At 28.4% G+C, this 17,539-nt stretch overlaps 1 protein-coding gene across 2 annotated transcripts; it reads left to right on the top strand.

The window, feature by feature from the left end:
• Window positions 1-1,814: 1,814 nt before the first annotated feature.
• On the top strand, window positions 1,815-17,533 carry LOC122860723. Of its 2 annotated transcripts, none has more exons than XM_044164658.1 (6): window positions 1,815-2,297; window positions 15,484-15,622; window positions 15,692-15,849; window positions 15,919-16,349; window positions 16,442-17,032; window positions 17,316-17,533. In XM_044164658.1, exons 2-6 carry the CDS (start codon window positions 15,512-15,514, stop codon window positions 17,429-17,431), a joined length of 1,407 nt encoding a protein of 468 aa, XP_044020593.1. In that variant the 5' UTR covers window positions 1,815-2,297; window positions 15,484-15,511; the 3' UTR covers window positions 17,432-17,533. The 2 variants fall into 2 exon arrangements, with proteins under 2 accessions (XP_044020593.1, XP_044020594.1); XM_044164659.1 differs by lacking the exon at window positions 1,815-2,297 and adding an exon at window positions 14,232-14,357 and having other exon boundaries at window positions 17,316-17,499.
• The last annotated feature ends 6 nt before the right edge of the window (window positions 17,534-17,539 follow it).

Below are 17,539 nucleotides of genomic sequence, written 5' to 3'. Positions count from 1 at the left end.
TATACATATGTAAAGAGAAAAAAACAATTTCTAAAAATGTTTGTACTTATATATAGACGTATTAATGTTGCCCACATGCAACGGCATTACACGATTGGACATTTGCCAGTATTTTAGAATTTTTTTTCTTTTTTGATATATTGATATATATTTATCTCTTTACCCTGAGATAAAAATAAAATTTCAAGTAAAAAACAAGAAAATTAAATAAAAATATATTAAAATTAATTTGTAATTTATAAATTATTTTTTTTTTAATGAAATTTTATTAATTTTATCATTTTTTATGATGAAAAAAAGAGAAAAAAAAAAATTTTTTTATTTAATTTATTATTATTAATAAAAATTGTTTAATTTTTCTAAAAAATATCAATTTTATATAGAATATAAAAGCTATTATTTAATTTTAATAAAAAAAAAATTTTTAATTAAATAAAATAAATAGAAAATTATAAATTTTATAAATAAAAAAAAAAAAAAAATTTATTTAACAAAATTCTTAATTAGTAATATTAATTTTAATAATTTAAATGACAAAGAAAAAATGAAAATTAATTATTTTTAATTAATTAAATAAATAGAAGAAAATACTCTGTGTCATATAAAAAAAAAACAATACAGCTATAAGAAATAAAAACCAAAAAATAGTTATAAAAATAAAAAAAAAAAAAAATGACAAAAGGAATTTCCTCTTTTCAATGAGTTTACTGCACTCTGTTGCAAATACATTCAAGGTATATATTAATACATCCATATACATATCCTACATATATACAAAAACGAATAAGAAGAACAAGTTGAAGATCCGGCTGGGTTGGGTTTTGTCCTGGGCAAGGACAAGACAACTCGAAATACCGTGTTGAGGGCACCAGCAAAATGCCATTAAAAAAAAAACCACATAAACTCAAAAAAAAAAAAAAAAATCCCCATTAGTATACATAAATCAAACAATAGAAAAAAAATCCAAAAAGTGCAAAAAAAAAACCTAAATTAAAGTCATAAAAAAAGGCTTAAGTAAATGGCAAAAAAAAAGGCAAAAAAAAAATGGAAAAATTACAATAGAAAAAAGTCGAAATAAAATGATAAAAAAAAAGGACCATCATAAGTTCAGTGGCCGTATATAAAAACTCGATTTGTGAGTGGTTATTTCGTTTTATTTTAATCTTCATGCCTCTTTATAAAATTCACCACCTCTTTGCCACTTGTTTTTTGAAAAAAAAAAAAAAAGGTTTTTCTTTCTCATTTAATTTATCTGTCTTTATCTCTTTGATTTTTAAAATTTAATATATTTTTATTTATTATTATTTATATATATTTAACATCCTAAAGGCCACAAACGCCTTGTCCCATTTATGACGTCATACCGCGAGTCTCTCGCGAACCGATAAGTTTAAATCTGCAGCATCAATCCCTCTCTCTCTCTCCCTCGCACTCTTGGGCTATCTGTGTTTTTCTTTTATATAAAATATATTTTAGCAGCTTTCCAAGTGGTTTGTGTCAGTGAAAACCCACTGAGAGTTTAAAAGAAGAGAGTGACTTGATATTGGGTGGGATGGTGGTGGGTGGTGGGAGACCAAAGAGAAGGCTATATACATCTCACAATACAAATATATATTTCTTCAAGAAATATACAACACACATTTAAACATGTACATATTATAACAAGCTTATGTATATATACTTTTTTTTTTTTTATTTGAAATTTTTTTTTTTCTTTTGATATTTTTCATTGGCGCATGCGCAATTTTATAAAAATAATAATGTTACGTTCCATGATGGTTTTGAAAAAAATATTTCGAATAAACTCTCACTCGTTGTGAGAACAACTCAAAGACAACAACGTTTTGTGTTTTTATTTTTTAATTTATTTTGTAAAAAAAATAAAACATTAATTTAATTGTGTTTTGTGTTATTTTTGTGTTAATGTGATTGTAAATTTTTTTTGTGTTGCGAAAATAACAATTAATTGGAAATATATAATTGCAAATTGTTTAACGTTTGTGAAATTTAATTTTACATTTATTTATAGTGAATTAATTAGTGATTGTTTAATAAATATTTTAGTTTTTAAAAAAATAGACAATTAACTTTTTTATGAATTTTATATAGATATTTGATTTTAATTATAATATATTGTGTTGATGTGATTGAAAAATTTATAAAATAATTATTGACTATGATAAAATTGAGGATTATTTATGATAAATTATTGTGTATTTTAAATTATTGAAGATAACCATATTGGAAATTTGATACGTGTGACGAAACGCGTGCAGAGTTTATCTGTCATTCAATTGGTATGTCCGCATGTCCTGTTTGTTAAAATAATTCATAAAAAAAATAAAAATATATCCGTTATAGGAAGGATGAATTATCATTCAAAATACGCAATGTCCATCATTAATCATGATGATAATATTTAATAAATTACAAATGACAAATCAAACAAAAAAAAAAAAAAAATGATTTGAAAATTTTTGTATTTTTGCGGGAAAAGTTATATATTTGAAAAAAAAAAATGGAAAAAATAGTAAATAATATATTTATTGATAAAATTAATATTTATAATATTTAGAAGTTTTATTATTATTATTATTATTATAGACATATATTAAAATATTATTTGCATTTTTGAAATATATTTTTTTGTTAGAAACTAAAATGTAACAAGAGTCTATCGACCTACGCGACTCAATAACCAGTTTCGTCCACTCGTTAAAGTCACCATTCTCGTTGGTATATATGCACAAATTTATAAATATATAGATATATATACTTATATTTATATTTGTGGATGAAAAGGATTGGCAGTAACCATACGGTTCCAAAAGCCAGTTCACTGCATTCGAAACTTATCAACGCCTTTTTGCAATATTACACTGACTTGGGAGTGAAAGCCCCTTTACCAATGAAAATTCCATACAAACCAAATACAGACAAACCTTTTTTTTTTTTTTTTTACACGCATATATATGATATCAGCAACCTTTCTTTAACAACTTTTCATTAATTAATAAATTATTAAATAATTTTTATTTAGTAAAAAATTAATATCAATGTAGAAATCGAAATAAAATCTTGTTTTTTTTTTATTTTTTATTTTTATTGATAAAAAATTAATATAAATATTATAAATATGGTTTTTTTTTATTATAAAAATGTATTGTTTATTTGTATAAATATTAGCTAATTAATTAATATTATTAAATGATTTTTTTTAGTAAAAAAATTATCTTTTTTTTTTGTAAATCGAAATTTTTTTTTTTTCGTCAAATTGATTTTGGTCACTTTTTTTTCATAATTAGAATACATATTAATTTTTTTTTGTCATGTTGATTATTATTGGGTTCATTAAAAGTTAAAAAAAAAAGGTTGTTTAATTGTTAATAAAAAAATTGAATGATATGTTTTAAACAAAAGGAAACGAAAATAAATTTGAGATCTTTTTTTTCAAATGGATTTATTTTGAGGATATATTTTTCATTGATAAGAATAATTTATAAACAATTATGAATATTTTATTTTTAAAAAAATTATTATTATAATAATTATAAAGATATTATGCTGGTTCGTCCTCGACAGCCTTCGCATTCTTCGTCTTCGTGCAAGTGAAAGCTCTCAACGAGATGAGACAAGAAATATATAAGCCATTGCTTTGCGAATCGCGTGAGAAGTTATGACAATATTATTATTTATTTTTATAATAATTTCAGATAAATATATTCCTCTTTTTTTAATTATTATTAATATATATTTTTATAATATTCATTATATGTTGACAGGAATTAATTTAATCATTAACCATCGATAGAAAAAAAATCTTTTTTTATTTCTTCGTAAAATCGAAACTTTTGATGTTTCGATTATTTAATTAAAATCATTTCTCTAAATTTTTTTAAATTCTCCGATAAATAAATAAACATCCAAATTTTATTTTAATATACATATAATTTTTTTGTAACCATTATAATTTGTTGGGGTATTTTTTAACTTGATCCGTCACTTTTTGCAATTTCGCGAAATAAAGTAAACCAGTCTCTTTTTTTTTTTCTTTTACATTCACAACCCCGAGTGTTACGAAATCTCCTGGTTATATAAAAATGCCTTGGGTGTTGTTTTTTTTTTTCTTTTCTTTTTTATATATATAATTTATTTTTTTTTTTTTTTTGTGCGAATAAATCTCATAATTGAGACACATACTGTAAAATATAGAAAATTTTGCACTAAAAAAAAATAATTAAATATGAATTTAAAAAGAGTAAAATGATATTTTACAAAATTGAAGTAAAAAAAAATATTTAAAGTCATAATCCCGTTGCAGAATATAAAAAAAATGAATATTTAAATTTTTCAGTTTTTTAAAAATTATTACAAGCATGTGCATTTTTTATTATGAAAAAAAAATTATTTAATATTTATTGTGGCTTATATTTTTTTGAAAAAATATTTAAATTAAATAAATATATTTTTTTTTTAGTGAAAAACCATCAACCATCTTGCACATCATCTTTTCTACTTTTTTTTATTATTTTTGCTTCAGCTGATATTTTCACTTTGAAAAGGTCACAATACAAGAAAAATTAACATATTGAATAAAATAAAAAAATCAATTCATTGGAAAGTTAAAATCACAAATCCGAAACAAATTTATAAATATTATTTTTATCTTAAATATATATATTTTTACTTGTCCGGCTTTCGTCTGCTATTCGGAGCATTCATAATTACAGAAAAAAAATGAGCAAAAAAAAAATATTAAATTGTTAACAATATACTTATTTGTTAAATAAAAAAAAAAAACGAAAATAAATAATTCAATTAACCTAATGAAGACAAAAAAGAAAATGTGTCAAATAATTTGAAAAAAAATAAATAAAAAATATAATAATACAGGTTTTAGTACAGGTAAAAATAAAAAGGAAGAATATATAAAAAAAAAAAAAAAAAAATTGAGTTAAGTAGGCAAGAATTCAAGGAACTCGAGTGAAGAGTGAGTTGAATTTTATCGAGGAGAGGAAAGAGGTGTGCAAAGGAAAAGTGTAGCAACCAGTAATTCCTTTTCTAAGGCCTAATTATGCAAGGCGTAAGGCCTCACATATATACTCAACACAAATAAATATAAAAACGGTAGATAAAAAATAAAAAAAAAAAAATCTCTCAATGTATTTACGTGAATAGTAACATTCTGGCCTCTTTATTTTCTTTCGTGTAGAATGCAATACTCTCAATCTCGTTGCTCCATAAAATAAAAAAAAAAAAAAAAACAATTTCGCTAATAAAAATAAATAATTAATTTAATATCTTTTTTCTTTTTTATTAATAAAAAATTTAATTCATATTATTGTTTATTGTTTCAATGAAAATCTTATTTTTGATTTCGAAATATTTCGAATTTCGAAATTAGATTTCTATCCAGTTTTTTGTGGATTATTTTCATTTCGATTTAGCGAATTTTTGGTTTTTTTTTTTCATTTGAGAGATTGTAACTAGTGCAATATCTATTTGAAATATTTTAAACAAATGAAAGACAGTAGAGCAACACCCGGGCGTGACCAATGTGAAATTTTTTTTTATTTTTTATTTCGATCGTTATGTTAAGCCTAGAAAGTCAGACTTTCATGCACCAACGATCATCGATACTGTACTTTATTTTGCTTATTCAAATAATGAAAAAAAAATATATAATAATAAATAATAAATTTAAAAAACAAGAAAATAAAATTAATTTAATTTTCCATTAATCGTTTTGTAAATAAATTAGGTCAAAATATATATCTGCAATTTAAATCACACTGAAATAAATTTCTAATAAATTTAAATTCGATAGAAAATATATAAATAATTTTTTTTAAATATAAATAATAGTGCAAATAATTAATATTAATGAATTGTGTTTATAATACAAAATACCTGAATATGATCTACATTTTTAATTGATTTTAAAAAAATTTTTTCAATAATTTATTGAGTGTTATTAAAATGAGATTGCTCTTTTTTTTATCATGAATATCAAGATGGCTATAGCTCGTACCATTGAATAATATCGGTAATTTAAAAAAAAAATTGTTTTTTTATTTTTTTGTCATGTATGAATAGATGTATGTATATAAAAACTTACATATTTACGAGAATCGAGGAGAGCCACAGGCGACGAATATAACGGTACTTTTGTTTTACAACTTCGCCCACGTCCGCCTTCGCTCATGACCCTTGATATACAATACAAGTTTGTCGAGCTTGGAATTGTAATAGAATCGACCTTAACTTAAAAAAAAAAAAAAAAAATTAATTATTTAAATAACAATGACGATTTGCAAAAAGAAAAAAAAAAACAATTTATTATTATATAAATATTTTTTATTTTGAATTAATTATTTTGTTGTAAATATATTTATTAATTAATTATATATTTCAATTATTTATTAATTAAATTATCAAGTGTTTGTATATATTAATAATTATTGCTAAATGATAATAAATAAATATTAATTATATTTTGTAACGTGGAATTTTGCAAGTAACCTTTCAGTTTAATTATCAAGAATATTTATTTGGTTTTATATATTAATTTATCTTAAAACAGCAATAACCAAACTCAAAATCAAAATAACCAACTATGTATTAACTGTTAAAATCATGACGTTTTCAATTCGCCCTAAAACTCGAAAAAGGCTTATCACATTCATACCCAAAAATACCAAATAGCAACAAATAACCCAACAACCCAAATATACAACAAAATAACCAAATAACCGATGACCACTAGCCTAGAGGGAAGCTAGACTCGCTCAGTGTGCTGGTTGTGGTAGAAGGGCCGGATAAAGTTACAAGAAAAATTATAATCAATCAAAATAATTAACAATAACACATTATTATTTTATACTCAAAAACCAAAAAGTATTATTTATTTAACCAAAACTTAATCTTAAATCCAAAATACAAAAACGTAGTCTCAAAGTCCAAAACATAATCAGAGTCTCAATATTCCAAAACGTACAACATAACTTACTCGCGACCTTGAATTTAATTTATTAATTAAATAAACAAAGGGACCGCGTTTCTAACAAAATTAATTAACTAAATTATCAAATGAAAAATGTATGCTTGACGTTGTCCATGATTCACACGGACAACGCCCCAAAACTAACCTACAAAATCCACGTGTCCGCTGAGTATCCAGCTAGACACATGAGTACCCTACATAACGTAAAACCAAGAGCTGATCTCGAAACGTGTGTTTCTTACCACGTCCCACAGCCAAGAGAGTGAGTTCAGCCCAAGATATTTCGGAGCAGCTCGGATCTACCAAGCTGTCCCCACTCCAAGCTATCCCTCCTCTCTCTATCTTGGTGAAAAAGGGGGAAAAATATAATGAACGATAATAATAATAATATACAAAAAGAAATATAAAATAAAATATAAAAACGAAGTCGTTGGTTGGAGGATTTCCGTTGGATCGGTCTTGATCAGCCTATAAGGCAGCGAGAATCGCTACAGCCTCCTCCCCAGACTCCTCCAACGACGACGACATCCTTCTCTCATCTCTTGTCAAGTCTTTGGTCCAGTTGATTCTTGCTCCTGGAATTCCTGAAACAATATCTAAAACAACTAGGACAAGGTACGGAATAGTATGAAAGTCTTTATCAATATGGCTCTGGTAAGGATCAACCTCGACCAGCTCCACATTCCTATAAATAATATAAGAAAAGCGGAAAAGCTGGACCAACACAGTTGCAATGTGGTTCGGTTCCTGGGCATCCAGGTGCCGAATCAGATTGAACAAAGGTAGTAACTGGAGGTCCAGATCTTGATAGTTGAGTAGCCATACTGACAAGAGCGTTTAATACATGTCAAAAGTATTTCTCTCGGAGTTAAGATTCTATGATCTAACACAGAACTCCGGGGTACTTTACTAGTCAATTTTGCCGGGGTTAACTCTACCAACTGAGGCTCAGGCACCAGGTCCGTGAGACTCAACTGTCGTTTCCCGAATTACAAAATGGACAGGAAGCTAATGTTACGCCAGATCTTCTACAGCGGTAACAAAACCGACGACGTGGTTCTTGACAATCGCGGTGAATATGACCACGAGAATCACAGTTCCAGCATTCTATCCCAAAACCGCCGGATCTACCAGGGCGTTCAAGCTGAGAATCGAAACCTGGAACTGGGGATGAATCACGATTAACATTACGAGGCAATGGTACTGGAGACCTTGGTGGTGAATACTGAGTAGCCTGTTCCATCTTTGTTGATACTTTTGATGATTCCACCCAATCATGATTTCTTTCGATCTCGTGATGAAGTGAGTAAAGTTTGAGATCTTCCTCGAGTCTGTGGTTACAGTTACTCTCATAGAGCTCATCTTCTTCGAACAAAGCACGTACCTCATTTGTGCTTGATGGACGGGGTTGAGTAAAAGTAACAGTGCGTGATGTAGGGCAAGCAAAACCCGGACACAATGAAAGTTCTGGTCTCGGAGGCGGACGACGGGTCTGAGCGATCTGTGTGATCCTTTCCTGTCGTATTGCCTCAGCCTCCACAGCTTTCATTGTTGGACACATACGAGCCGAAATTAATCGTTGGAACGAGGGCAACAAATTCCGAATCGTATAGATAACACGCTCGCTTTCTGGCCAAGGTGGATCGGTACGTTGGAATAAACCTCGCATACATGAAATGTAACTTCGAATAGATTCACTAGAACCTTGAGTCCGTCTATCGATTTCTTCTCTCAGAGCACGTTGGTAATCTGGATCTGCGAAGCTATCCCGAAAAGCTTCTCGAGCAGCTCCCCAGTTAGGCAACTCTTCGAGATGTGTCATGAACCATGTCAAAGCAGGGCCACGAAGACAGAAAGAAAGAGCCGTGAGGACTTCTTGGTCGGAGGCACCCGTGACTTCTCGCGTTTGGTCAATTCTAAACAAGAATTCTTCCACATCTTCTCCTGATTTACCAGTAAATTGAAGGTGGCAATCTAAGAGAATCCTAATCATTCGGTTCTGACGACGGGTTTCTGGTTCTGAAATTCGAAGGTCTTCCATTGATGGAATGATTACTTGGCGACGTGGAGCACCTCGGTATTCCAAGTCGTAATCAGGATTACCCTGATGACCTGAGCTAACCTGTTGATGCTCTAACGGTTGGCGACGAACATAAGCATCAGAATCTCGCTGATCATACAACAAAATTCTGGTTCTTTGATTACGCGGTGGCTCCACATATTCCAATTCGTATTCATGATATTCCTGACGTCTTGGAACATATGATTGTGCCTTTGGGAGACAACGTGAAAACGCTCCAGAATCTCGTTGATTACCCAACAAAATTCTGTTCTTTTGATGACGAGAAGGTTCCACGTATTCCAAGTCGTCTTTAGGATCAACCTGACGTCTTGGAACATTTTGTGTTGCCTCAGGGAGATGAATAGAGTTGGCACCAATTACCTGGTGGTTATCCACCTGTGTTTTGGTCTTTTGCCGACGCAGTGGTTCGTGACGATCTAGGTCATCATCAGGATCAACCCGACGACTTGATAGATCACCACGCGAGGGTATAAGTGAGTTGACCCTACTACGAAGGACTGGACCTTCATGATCTCGCAATAGATCATCAAAACGCGGCAATATATTTACTGGTGGTTTTTCTTTTGTAATTTTGGTGCTCTTGGTGGATCCTTTAGCCAGGGGTGGATTAGATCCGCCACCTGAAGGTCCAAGAAACAAATTTTCAACGCGAGGCATTGATAATGGAAGTTGACTGGTTGGTGTGGTGATACGTTGATCAAGAAGCCGAGGAGGGTCTACCGAATTACCATTATCCCTGGTGTCAATATCATCACCAAATAAATCTCCTATACTTCCCAGAGAAGAAAGAAAAGAACCTGGTTGAGATGGGGGACGACTAGAACCACCAACTGCTTGATCCTCTGGTGATGCCTGTGTTAGAGTAACCACTGGAGCATCATTACTAACCAAAGACTCAGCTGCTGGATTTCCGTTTACCTCGGTGTTGGAACTAGTCACGTTTACTGATGGTGGGGGGTTGCGCGGTGGCCTACCTCGCCTTTTAGCAACTACTGTACTATCCGACATGTTGACTGATCACACAACAACAAGTAGGTTAGAGTACAATGAAAGAGGCACAGGGTGGTTCCTAATAGAAATTATGTTTGAAACTAACAGACGATTTATGCTCTGATCTGTACAAAGCAACGTACAACTATTGTTTAAATAATTAGTGTTTTTATTCTGGATCAACCAAAACGACCAATTATTCAGACAACCAACTAGCTGATTAGGTCCTGAGTCGGCCAAGACACTACGCAATTATTTTGTTTAACCAAGAGTACCAACGATGGATTAATCTATTTATTATTCTTGAGTTCAGCCACGAACAATAAAGAATTTATTTGACCGGTAACACGATGGAAACTAGCTTATTTAATTTATCTGACTAATTGATTTTATTCCTGAGTACCAAGAACAATAATCAATCGATCCCGATTACTACACAATGAAGAGGTGATAGTAAAAGTGAATGAATTAATTTATTTTAGTCTCAGATTGACCGATGTCTTTAATCAATCCATCAAAACTAACACGAGAAAACTGAATTATAAAATAATCTGTTTATCCCTGAGGCAGCCAGGGACCAACAATCTATTTTATCTAGACCATTAACTATTCAATTAACTGATCCCACAATTGATTTACTTTTTAAATGAAAGCCTGGTGATACTTGACTTTACAATAAATGAACAGTCTAAAATTATTTTAAACCATGTGAATTAGTCCAACAGAGAATAACAATTAGCACTGTTGCTATCCAAACTATTTAGACAAAGCAAGATGACGCAATCGGATCCCGACAAGTAACACAAAGGAGAGCCTGAGTGTCACCTGATTTTGAGACAGACGCGTGATATAGTAATATAGTGAGAGAGAGAGAGAGAGAGGGAAAGCACGCCCGACAAAGGGTCTCTGCCAGACAAAGGCCCGATGATTTTTTTTTTCCGACACGACTAACAATGAGTTTAATAATTATTAAACAATTATTTTATAATACACACAATATTAATTTTTATTCTAATATATTATTACACACGCAAATAAAATAAATCCACGGCGACGACTGTCACCAGGTATATTTTATTTTATTCGGCCTCGTGAGCATCCACAAGGTCTTTTGAAATTAACTATTCTACACAAACTCACTAAATTATATTCCTACAAATAACGATTTTAATTTATTAATTAATAAAATAATATAATAATTCCACGGCGACGAGTGTCACCAGGTATATTACTTTATTTGTGGACTTCGTGAGCAACCACAAAGTCACACAAAACCAGTAATCAAAATAAATCTAATTACCTTGTTTTATTTGTAGCTCAACAATATATAACCCTCAATAAACCAAATGCACCAATTTTTCATACATTAATTATTCAATTAAACACCTTAAAACGCAGTTTTAATAATGATGCAACGGCAGCTGTCAAAACCCTAGAATGACGGTGTAGCAGCATAGAGCGCTCGAAGTAAAGTGAGGCTAACCGGTTGTACACCCGGCAACGAATCTCTCGGCGTCTCTACACACACACATACAAACTTGCTGCTGACAACCACACGAGCACTTGAACATTTTAATGTACCTTTTCAGTGTCTTTAGGGTTTACAAAGTCTATATATATTGTTTGGCCTAATTAAAAATACCATTTGATTAATATCGCGTTATCTACAATCCAATAAGTAATTAAGCGGAGTTGTCAACAATTATTGCGCGAAAATAACTATTAATATCGCACCTATTAAATAACCAAAGTTGTAAATAACGGAGTTGTTAAACAAACCAGTATCAGTCAATATCGCGTTTTCTAAAATTAACTAAATGATTAGACGGAGTTGTTAATGAGTAGTCGCTCGTTACCTAGCCAATAATATCGCGCCTAATAAATAATGAATTTATCGAAAACGGAGTTGTTAACTATTAAAACTTGATTTTAAAATTTTTCTTGATAACGGGTCCCTGTTTGGGCGCCATTTGTAACGTGGCATTTCTGCTCGTTACCTTCTCGGACTAATTATCAAGAATGTTATTTGGTTTATATATTAATTTATCTCAAAACAGAAAACTAACCAAACTCAAAATCCAAAATAACCAACTATTATTATTAACTGTTAAAATCATGACGTTTTCAATTCGCCCTAAAACTCGAAAAAGGCTTAGTCTAAAATCATGAGTTTTCAATTCGCCCTAAAACTCGAAAAAGGCTTACCACATTCATACCCAAAAATACCAAATAGCAACAAATAACCCAACAACCCAAATATACAACAAAATAACCAAATAACCGTTGACAACTAGCCTAGAGGGAAGCTAGACTCGCTCAGTGTGCTGGTTGTGGTAGAAGGGCCGGATAAAGTTACAAGAAAAATTATAATCAATCAAAATAATTAACAATAACACATTATTATTTTATACTCAAAAACCAAAAAGTATTATTTATTTAACCAAAACTTAATCTTAAATCCAAAATACAAAAACGTAGTCTCAATAATCCAAAACATAATCAGAGTCTCAATATTCCAAAACGTACAACATAACTTACTCGCGACCTTGAATTTAATTTATTAATTAAATAAACAAAGGGACCGCGTTTCTAACAAAATTAATTAACTAAATCATCAAATGAAAATTGTATGCTTGACGTTGTCCATGATTCACACGGACAACGCCCCAAAACTAACCTACAAAATCCACGTGTCCGCTGAGTATCCAGCTAGACACATGAGTACCCTACATAACGTAAAACCAAGAGCTGATCTCGAAACGTGTGTTTCTTACCACGTCCCACAGCCAAGAGAGTGAGTTCAGCCCAAGATATTTCGGAGCAGCTCGGATCTACCAAGCTGTCCCCACTCCAAGCTATCCCTCCTCTCTCTATCTTGGTGAAAAAGGGGGAAAAATATAATGAACGATAATAATAATAATATACAAAAAGAAATATAAAATAAAATATAAAAACGAAGTCGTTGGTTGGAGGATTTCCGTTGGATCGGTCTTGATCAGCCTATAAGGCAGCGAGAATAGCTAAAATTTAAATATTGTAATGAAAATTTGCAAAAAGTAAAAAAAAAAAAATTTACAGTTTTTCTCATCTGAATGAATAATTTTGTTGTAAATTGATAAATTAATTTATTATTAATAAATAATGGATATGAATAATTTGTTAGTTGAACTATTAAATTTTGTAAAATAATAGTGCATAAATAATAACAATTAATTGTTTATAATTTAAACAACAATGACAATAATTTCTAAAAAGAAAAAAAAAATTTATAGAAATAATTTTTTCTTTTTTAAATAAATACCTTTGTTGTAAACAAATGAATTAATTATTAATAAATAATAAATTTTCATATAATTAATTAATTAAAATATCAAAAATTCATACTAATTATTGCTAAATAATATCAAATAATTATTAACTAAATAAATCCAATTGACAATATAAAATTTCGAAAAAAACAAAAATTCATTTCTCCAAAAAAAAAAAAGTCAATATTGTTTAAAATATAAATAAACAATATACTAATTAACCAAAAAAATTTCTCATAATAAAAAAATGAATAAATACATAACTCTAAATATAATATACAAATTTTAATAACATATTTTCCGCTTTACTATTAATTTCTTTATATAAATTTCAATCTTTCTCTTTTTTTTTTTTTTTTTACTACACGAAATTAAATAACAATGATGATAATAATAAATACAGACAAGGAGTGTTACGTTATCCCATCAAGGTATAATTTTCTTTTAAAGAGAATAAATATATAAATACATCTACACATTTGTCTGTGTGTTAAAAAATATATGCGTTGATATTTTCTACAGCGAAATAATCGAGCAATGAAGTATAGTAATATTTCTCTCAACTATTTGACTTTTATATACATTTTATTCACTTTATTCACTTTATTCATTGCATTTTATTCTAATATAAATTTGTATGAATTTCTCGTATTTGTATGTATATATTTTTCTCCTCCAGTATTTTATTATTTAATTTTTTTTTTTTTATTTATTTTCATCTTAACCAGCTGCTTTTATGTATAACTATATATATACACGTGCTGTTGTTATTATTATTTATTTATTTATTTATATTTTGTATGTATGGATTATGTTGCGCAGCAATTGCCCAAGGAAACTCTCAACAGTCTCTCCATTACTACTCTTGTGTATATATAGTTATTTTACTTCCAACACCAGGCCTTCGCATTTTATTACGAGTGAAAGTCGACGATTTTAGGTGCAAGTCTCAACATTTAATATAACAAACAATGTTGGTTTTTTTTAAATACAAATATATTTATTTGAAATATTTAATTTTTCATTATTTTTATCAAAAAAAAAAAAGTATACTATTTTTCCATCATTTTCTAATTTAAATATTTACTAAGAAAATTTTTTTTTTTTTTTTTTCGAAATTGTTTATATTTTTAAATTATTTTTTGAATTTATGTATTATTAGACATATTAAAGCGAAAGTTTAGAATTTTTTTTTTCCTTTTTCATCATCATCAATTCTTTATTTTTTTGTTTTCTCTAATTTTTTTTATTAAAATTTTCGAATGACTAGTTTCGAAAAATTTCTCTCAATAAATAATTACATCTTATAGTGATAATATGTTTATGATGAAGACATGAAATTGATATCCATGATTTCACAATTTAAAATACAAAATATATTTATAAATATACATATATAGTTTTTTTTTTATTTTTTTTAATTATATAAAAATATAATGATAATGATTTTAATGTGGATCGGTATGCAAGTTACCAAATGGACTTTCAAGTTTCCCCGCCAAGGGCATAATATAATATTATCATTATTTTTTATTTGTATGAAAAAAAAAAAAATAGAGAGACACCTTTCAATCGATATAATATTTTTAAAATCTCACCTAATTATTAACCAGGATCTCATCAACATCCGGGCTAGATTTTTGTTATTTTAAAACAAGTTAATAAATAAAAAATGATAAAAAATAATTATAAAACAAAAAGCTTGTATGTAAATTAATTTTAAAAAAAAAAAAACAACGACCTTGTGTTATTTCTGTGTATAAAAATGTATCAGAATGACCAGGATCTTGGTATGGGGCTAATAACCCCTGAAGACCACACACTCACCAACATCTCGTTGACAATCGTCATAATCTATTTTTAGTAAAACATCATGTATAATTATTTATATTATTTTCATTTTGTTTTTTACATACCTCAAATTTGCAAGACTGGAATTTTACACCTCTGCACTGTGTGTATTTACATTTTACAATTCTATAACATAAAATAATAATAAATATATGAAAAAAAATAAAATAAATAAATATCATGTGAACAAGATGATACTTGATATTAAAAACCAGTTTTAAATATTTGATTATTTATTTATATTGCAGATAGAAGGTGTTGTAGTTTGTTAAAATCATGGTGTCTCGACGAAAAATACTTTCACGATCAAGGGATAATTTGGCTGATGCACAATATGAGGAACAGGAAGAGGAGGATGTCTGGTATAATTTAGACAAGCTATACAAGGTAAAAAAAAATTTATTTAAATTGTTTATTAATTTATTAACTGATGTATATTTGTTGTTGATTAAACAGGATCATATACAAGAAGTATTGGATAAATGGAATCAAATTGATGATGAAATATGGGCAAAAGTTATTGTGTTTGAAAGAAATAGAAGAGTTGCTAAAGCATATGCAAGAGCACCAGTTTTAACAGTGAATGGTTCAAATGATGGTTTTGATGGATTCAGGTAAATATAAAATATAAAATAAATAAAAAAATTTTATGTAAATTAAATAATATTTTTTTGAAATTATAGAATAGGACTTTGTGGTTTTGATAATCCAATGAGAGATCAAAAAACAGAAGAAGCTAAAAGACATATTAATCAAGGTGTTAAAATAAAAATGGATGATCAAGGAAATATATTAATAAAAAGACTTTGTAAAAGTAATGTTTATATTAAAACAACTCATAATGAAGATAATGCTGTTGGTAATGAAATATTAAAAAATTCACAAGGTTCTTTGGAACATGAAAAACCAGGTAAATTATTTGATATGAATAAATATCAAACAAATTTATCAAGAGAAACAAGACGTGCATATCCAGATAGAAAAAGATTGGAAAAACAATGTTTAAGTGCAACAGTATTTGTACGTACTGAAGCTGATTTATTACAATGTCCAGTATGGGTACTTATTGTTAATGTTGTTGGTTTAGATATGCTTAAATCAAAATTACCACCAGGTAACATGAAATTCTTTAAAATTCTTTAAATTATTATTAATTGCTTTTTTTTTTAAAGCTAATATGTATTATTTATTTTGTTAAATCAATAGTTTTAGCATTACAAAGACCAGTTGATATTAAAAATCGACCAAGAATTCCAATACCTGATGAGGATCCATACAGTATTGCTGGTGTATCATCATCATCTGGACCAAGTGAATTACGTGAATTAGTAAGACAAGATATGAGACAAGAACAAATATATGGACAATCAACAAGTTATTATCATCGTCGAGGTGAAAAACCACCAAAATTACCACCAAGAGAAAATATATATGATCATGATATTATTCCAAAGCCTGATTATGATGATATTGATGATGATTATGTAACGAATAATGTACGACCAAAAGTATTATCAGTTAATGATAAAAAAGTTAATAAAAAAAATGATAGTAAAAAATATGATGATCCATATTATTGTGGTCTTCGTGCACGTGTACCAAATTTTGTTAAAATGGCTAAAAATGGTAATGGTACCAGTCAAGCATTAAAAATACATCCATCATATGGACAAATTAAAAATTCATATGGCGGACATGGTTTATACAGTAGTCAATCATCACAAATTTATGGTACACATACAACACCCAAAAAACAATCAATTATTTATCATGCTAAATCATTTGAAAGTGGACTTGGTAAATTTTTTTTTTATTTCTTGATATTTCATAACACGTAACACACATTGTTATAGCTTATTTAATTAGCTATTAATTACGTAATCAAATGAGTAAACTATTAATTAATTTAAAAATATTATTATAGGTTTTTTTTAAATTATTAATAGCGATTATTTTAAATTTATTTGCTCAGTATGTTATTGGCTTTTTTTTCAAGTTTAAAAACAATCTACTGTGTTACGTGTTAATGTCAATTGATTAATCATTATTTTTTCTAATTTTTGGGTTTTTTAATTTTTAGATTCTGATGATAGAATAGATTCACCATACAATCATATTTATGGAAGACTACCAATACCAACAAGAGGCGTTATACCACCAACATCACGTGCTATGTTTATCGGCGAATGGGATTGATTTTATTAATATTTATAATTTAATTACCGTTATTTTGTATGTATATCGATATAAAGAAAAAAAAAAAACATTTGTATTAAATACTCATATTTTTTATCACAATGTTTT

The sequence above is a fragment of the Aphidius gifuensis genome, linkage group LG1 (genome assembly GCF_014905175.1).
Source record: "Aphidius gifuensis isolate YNYX2018 linkage group LG1, ASM1490517v1, whole genome shotgun sequence".
NCBI classification, from domain to species: domain Eukaryota; kingdom Metazoa; phylum Arthropoda; class Insecta; order Hymenoptera; family Braconidae; genus Aphidius; species Aphidius gifuensis.
Note: the sequence above shows the minus strand (reverse complement) of the source record. Positions and strands in the feature narration are given on the sequence as shown.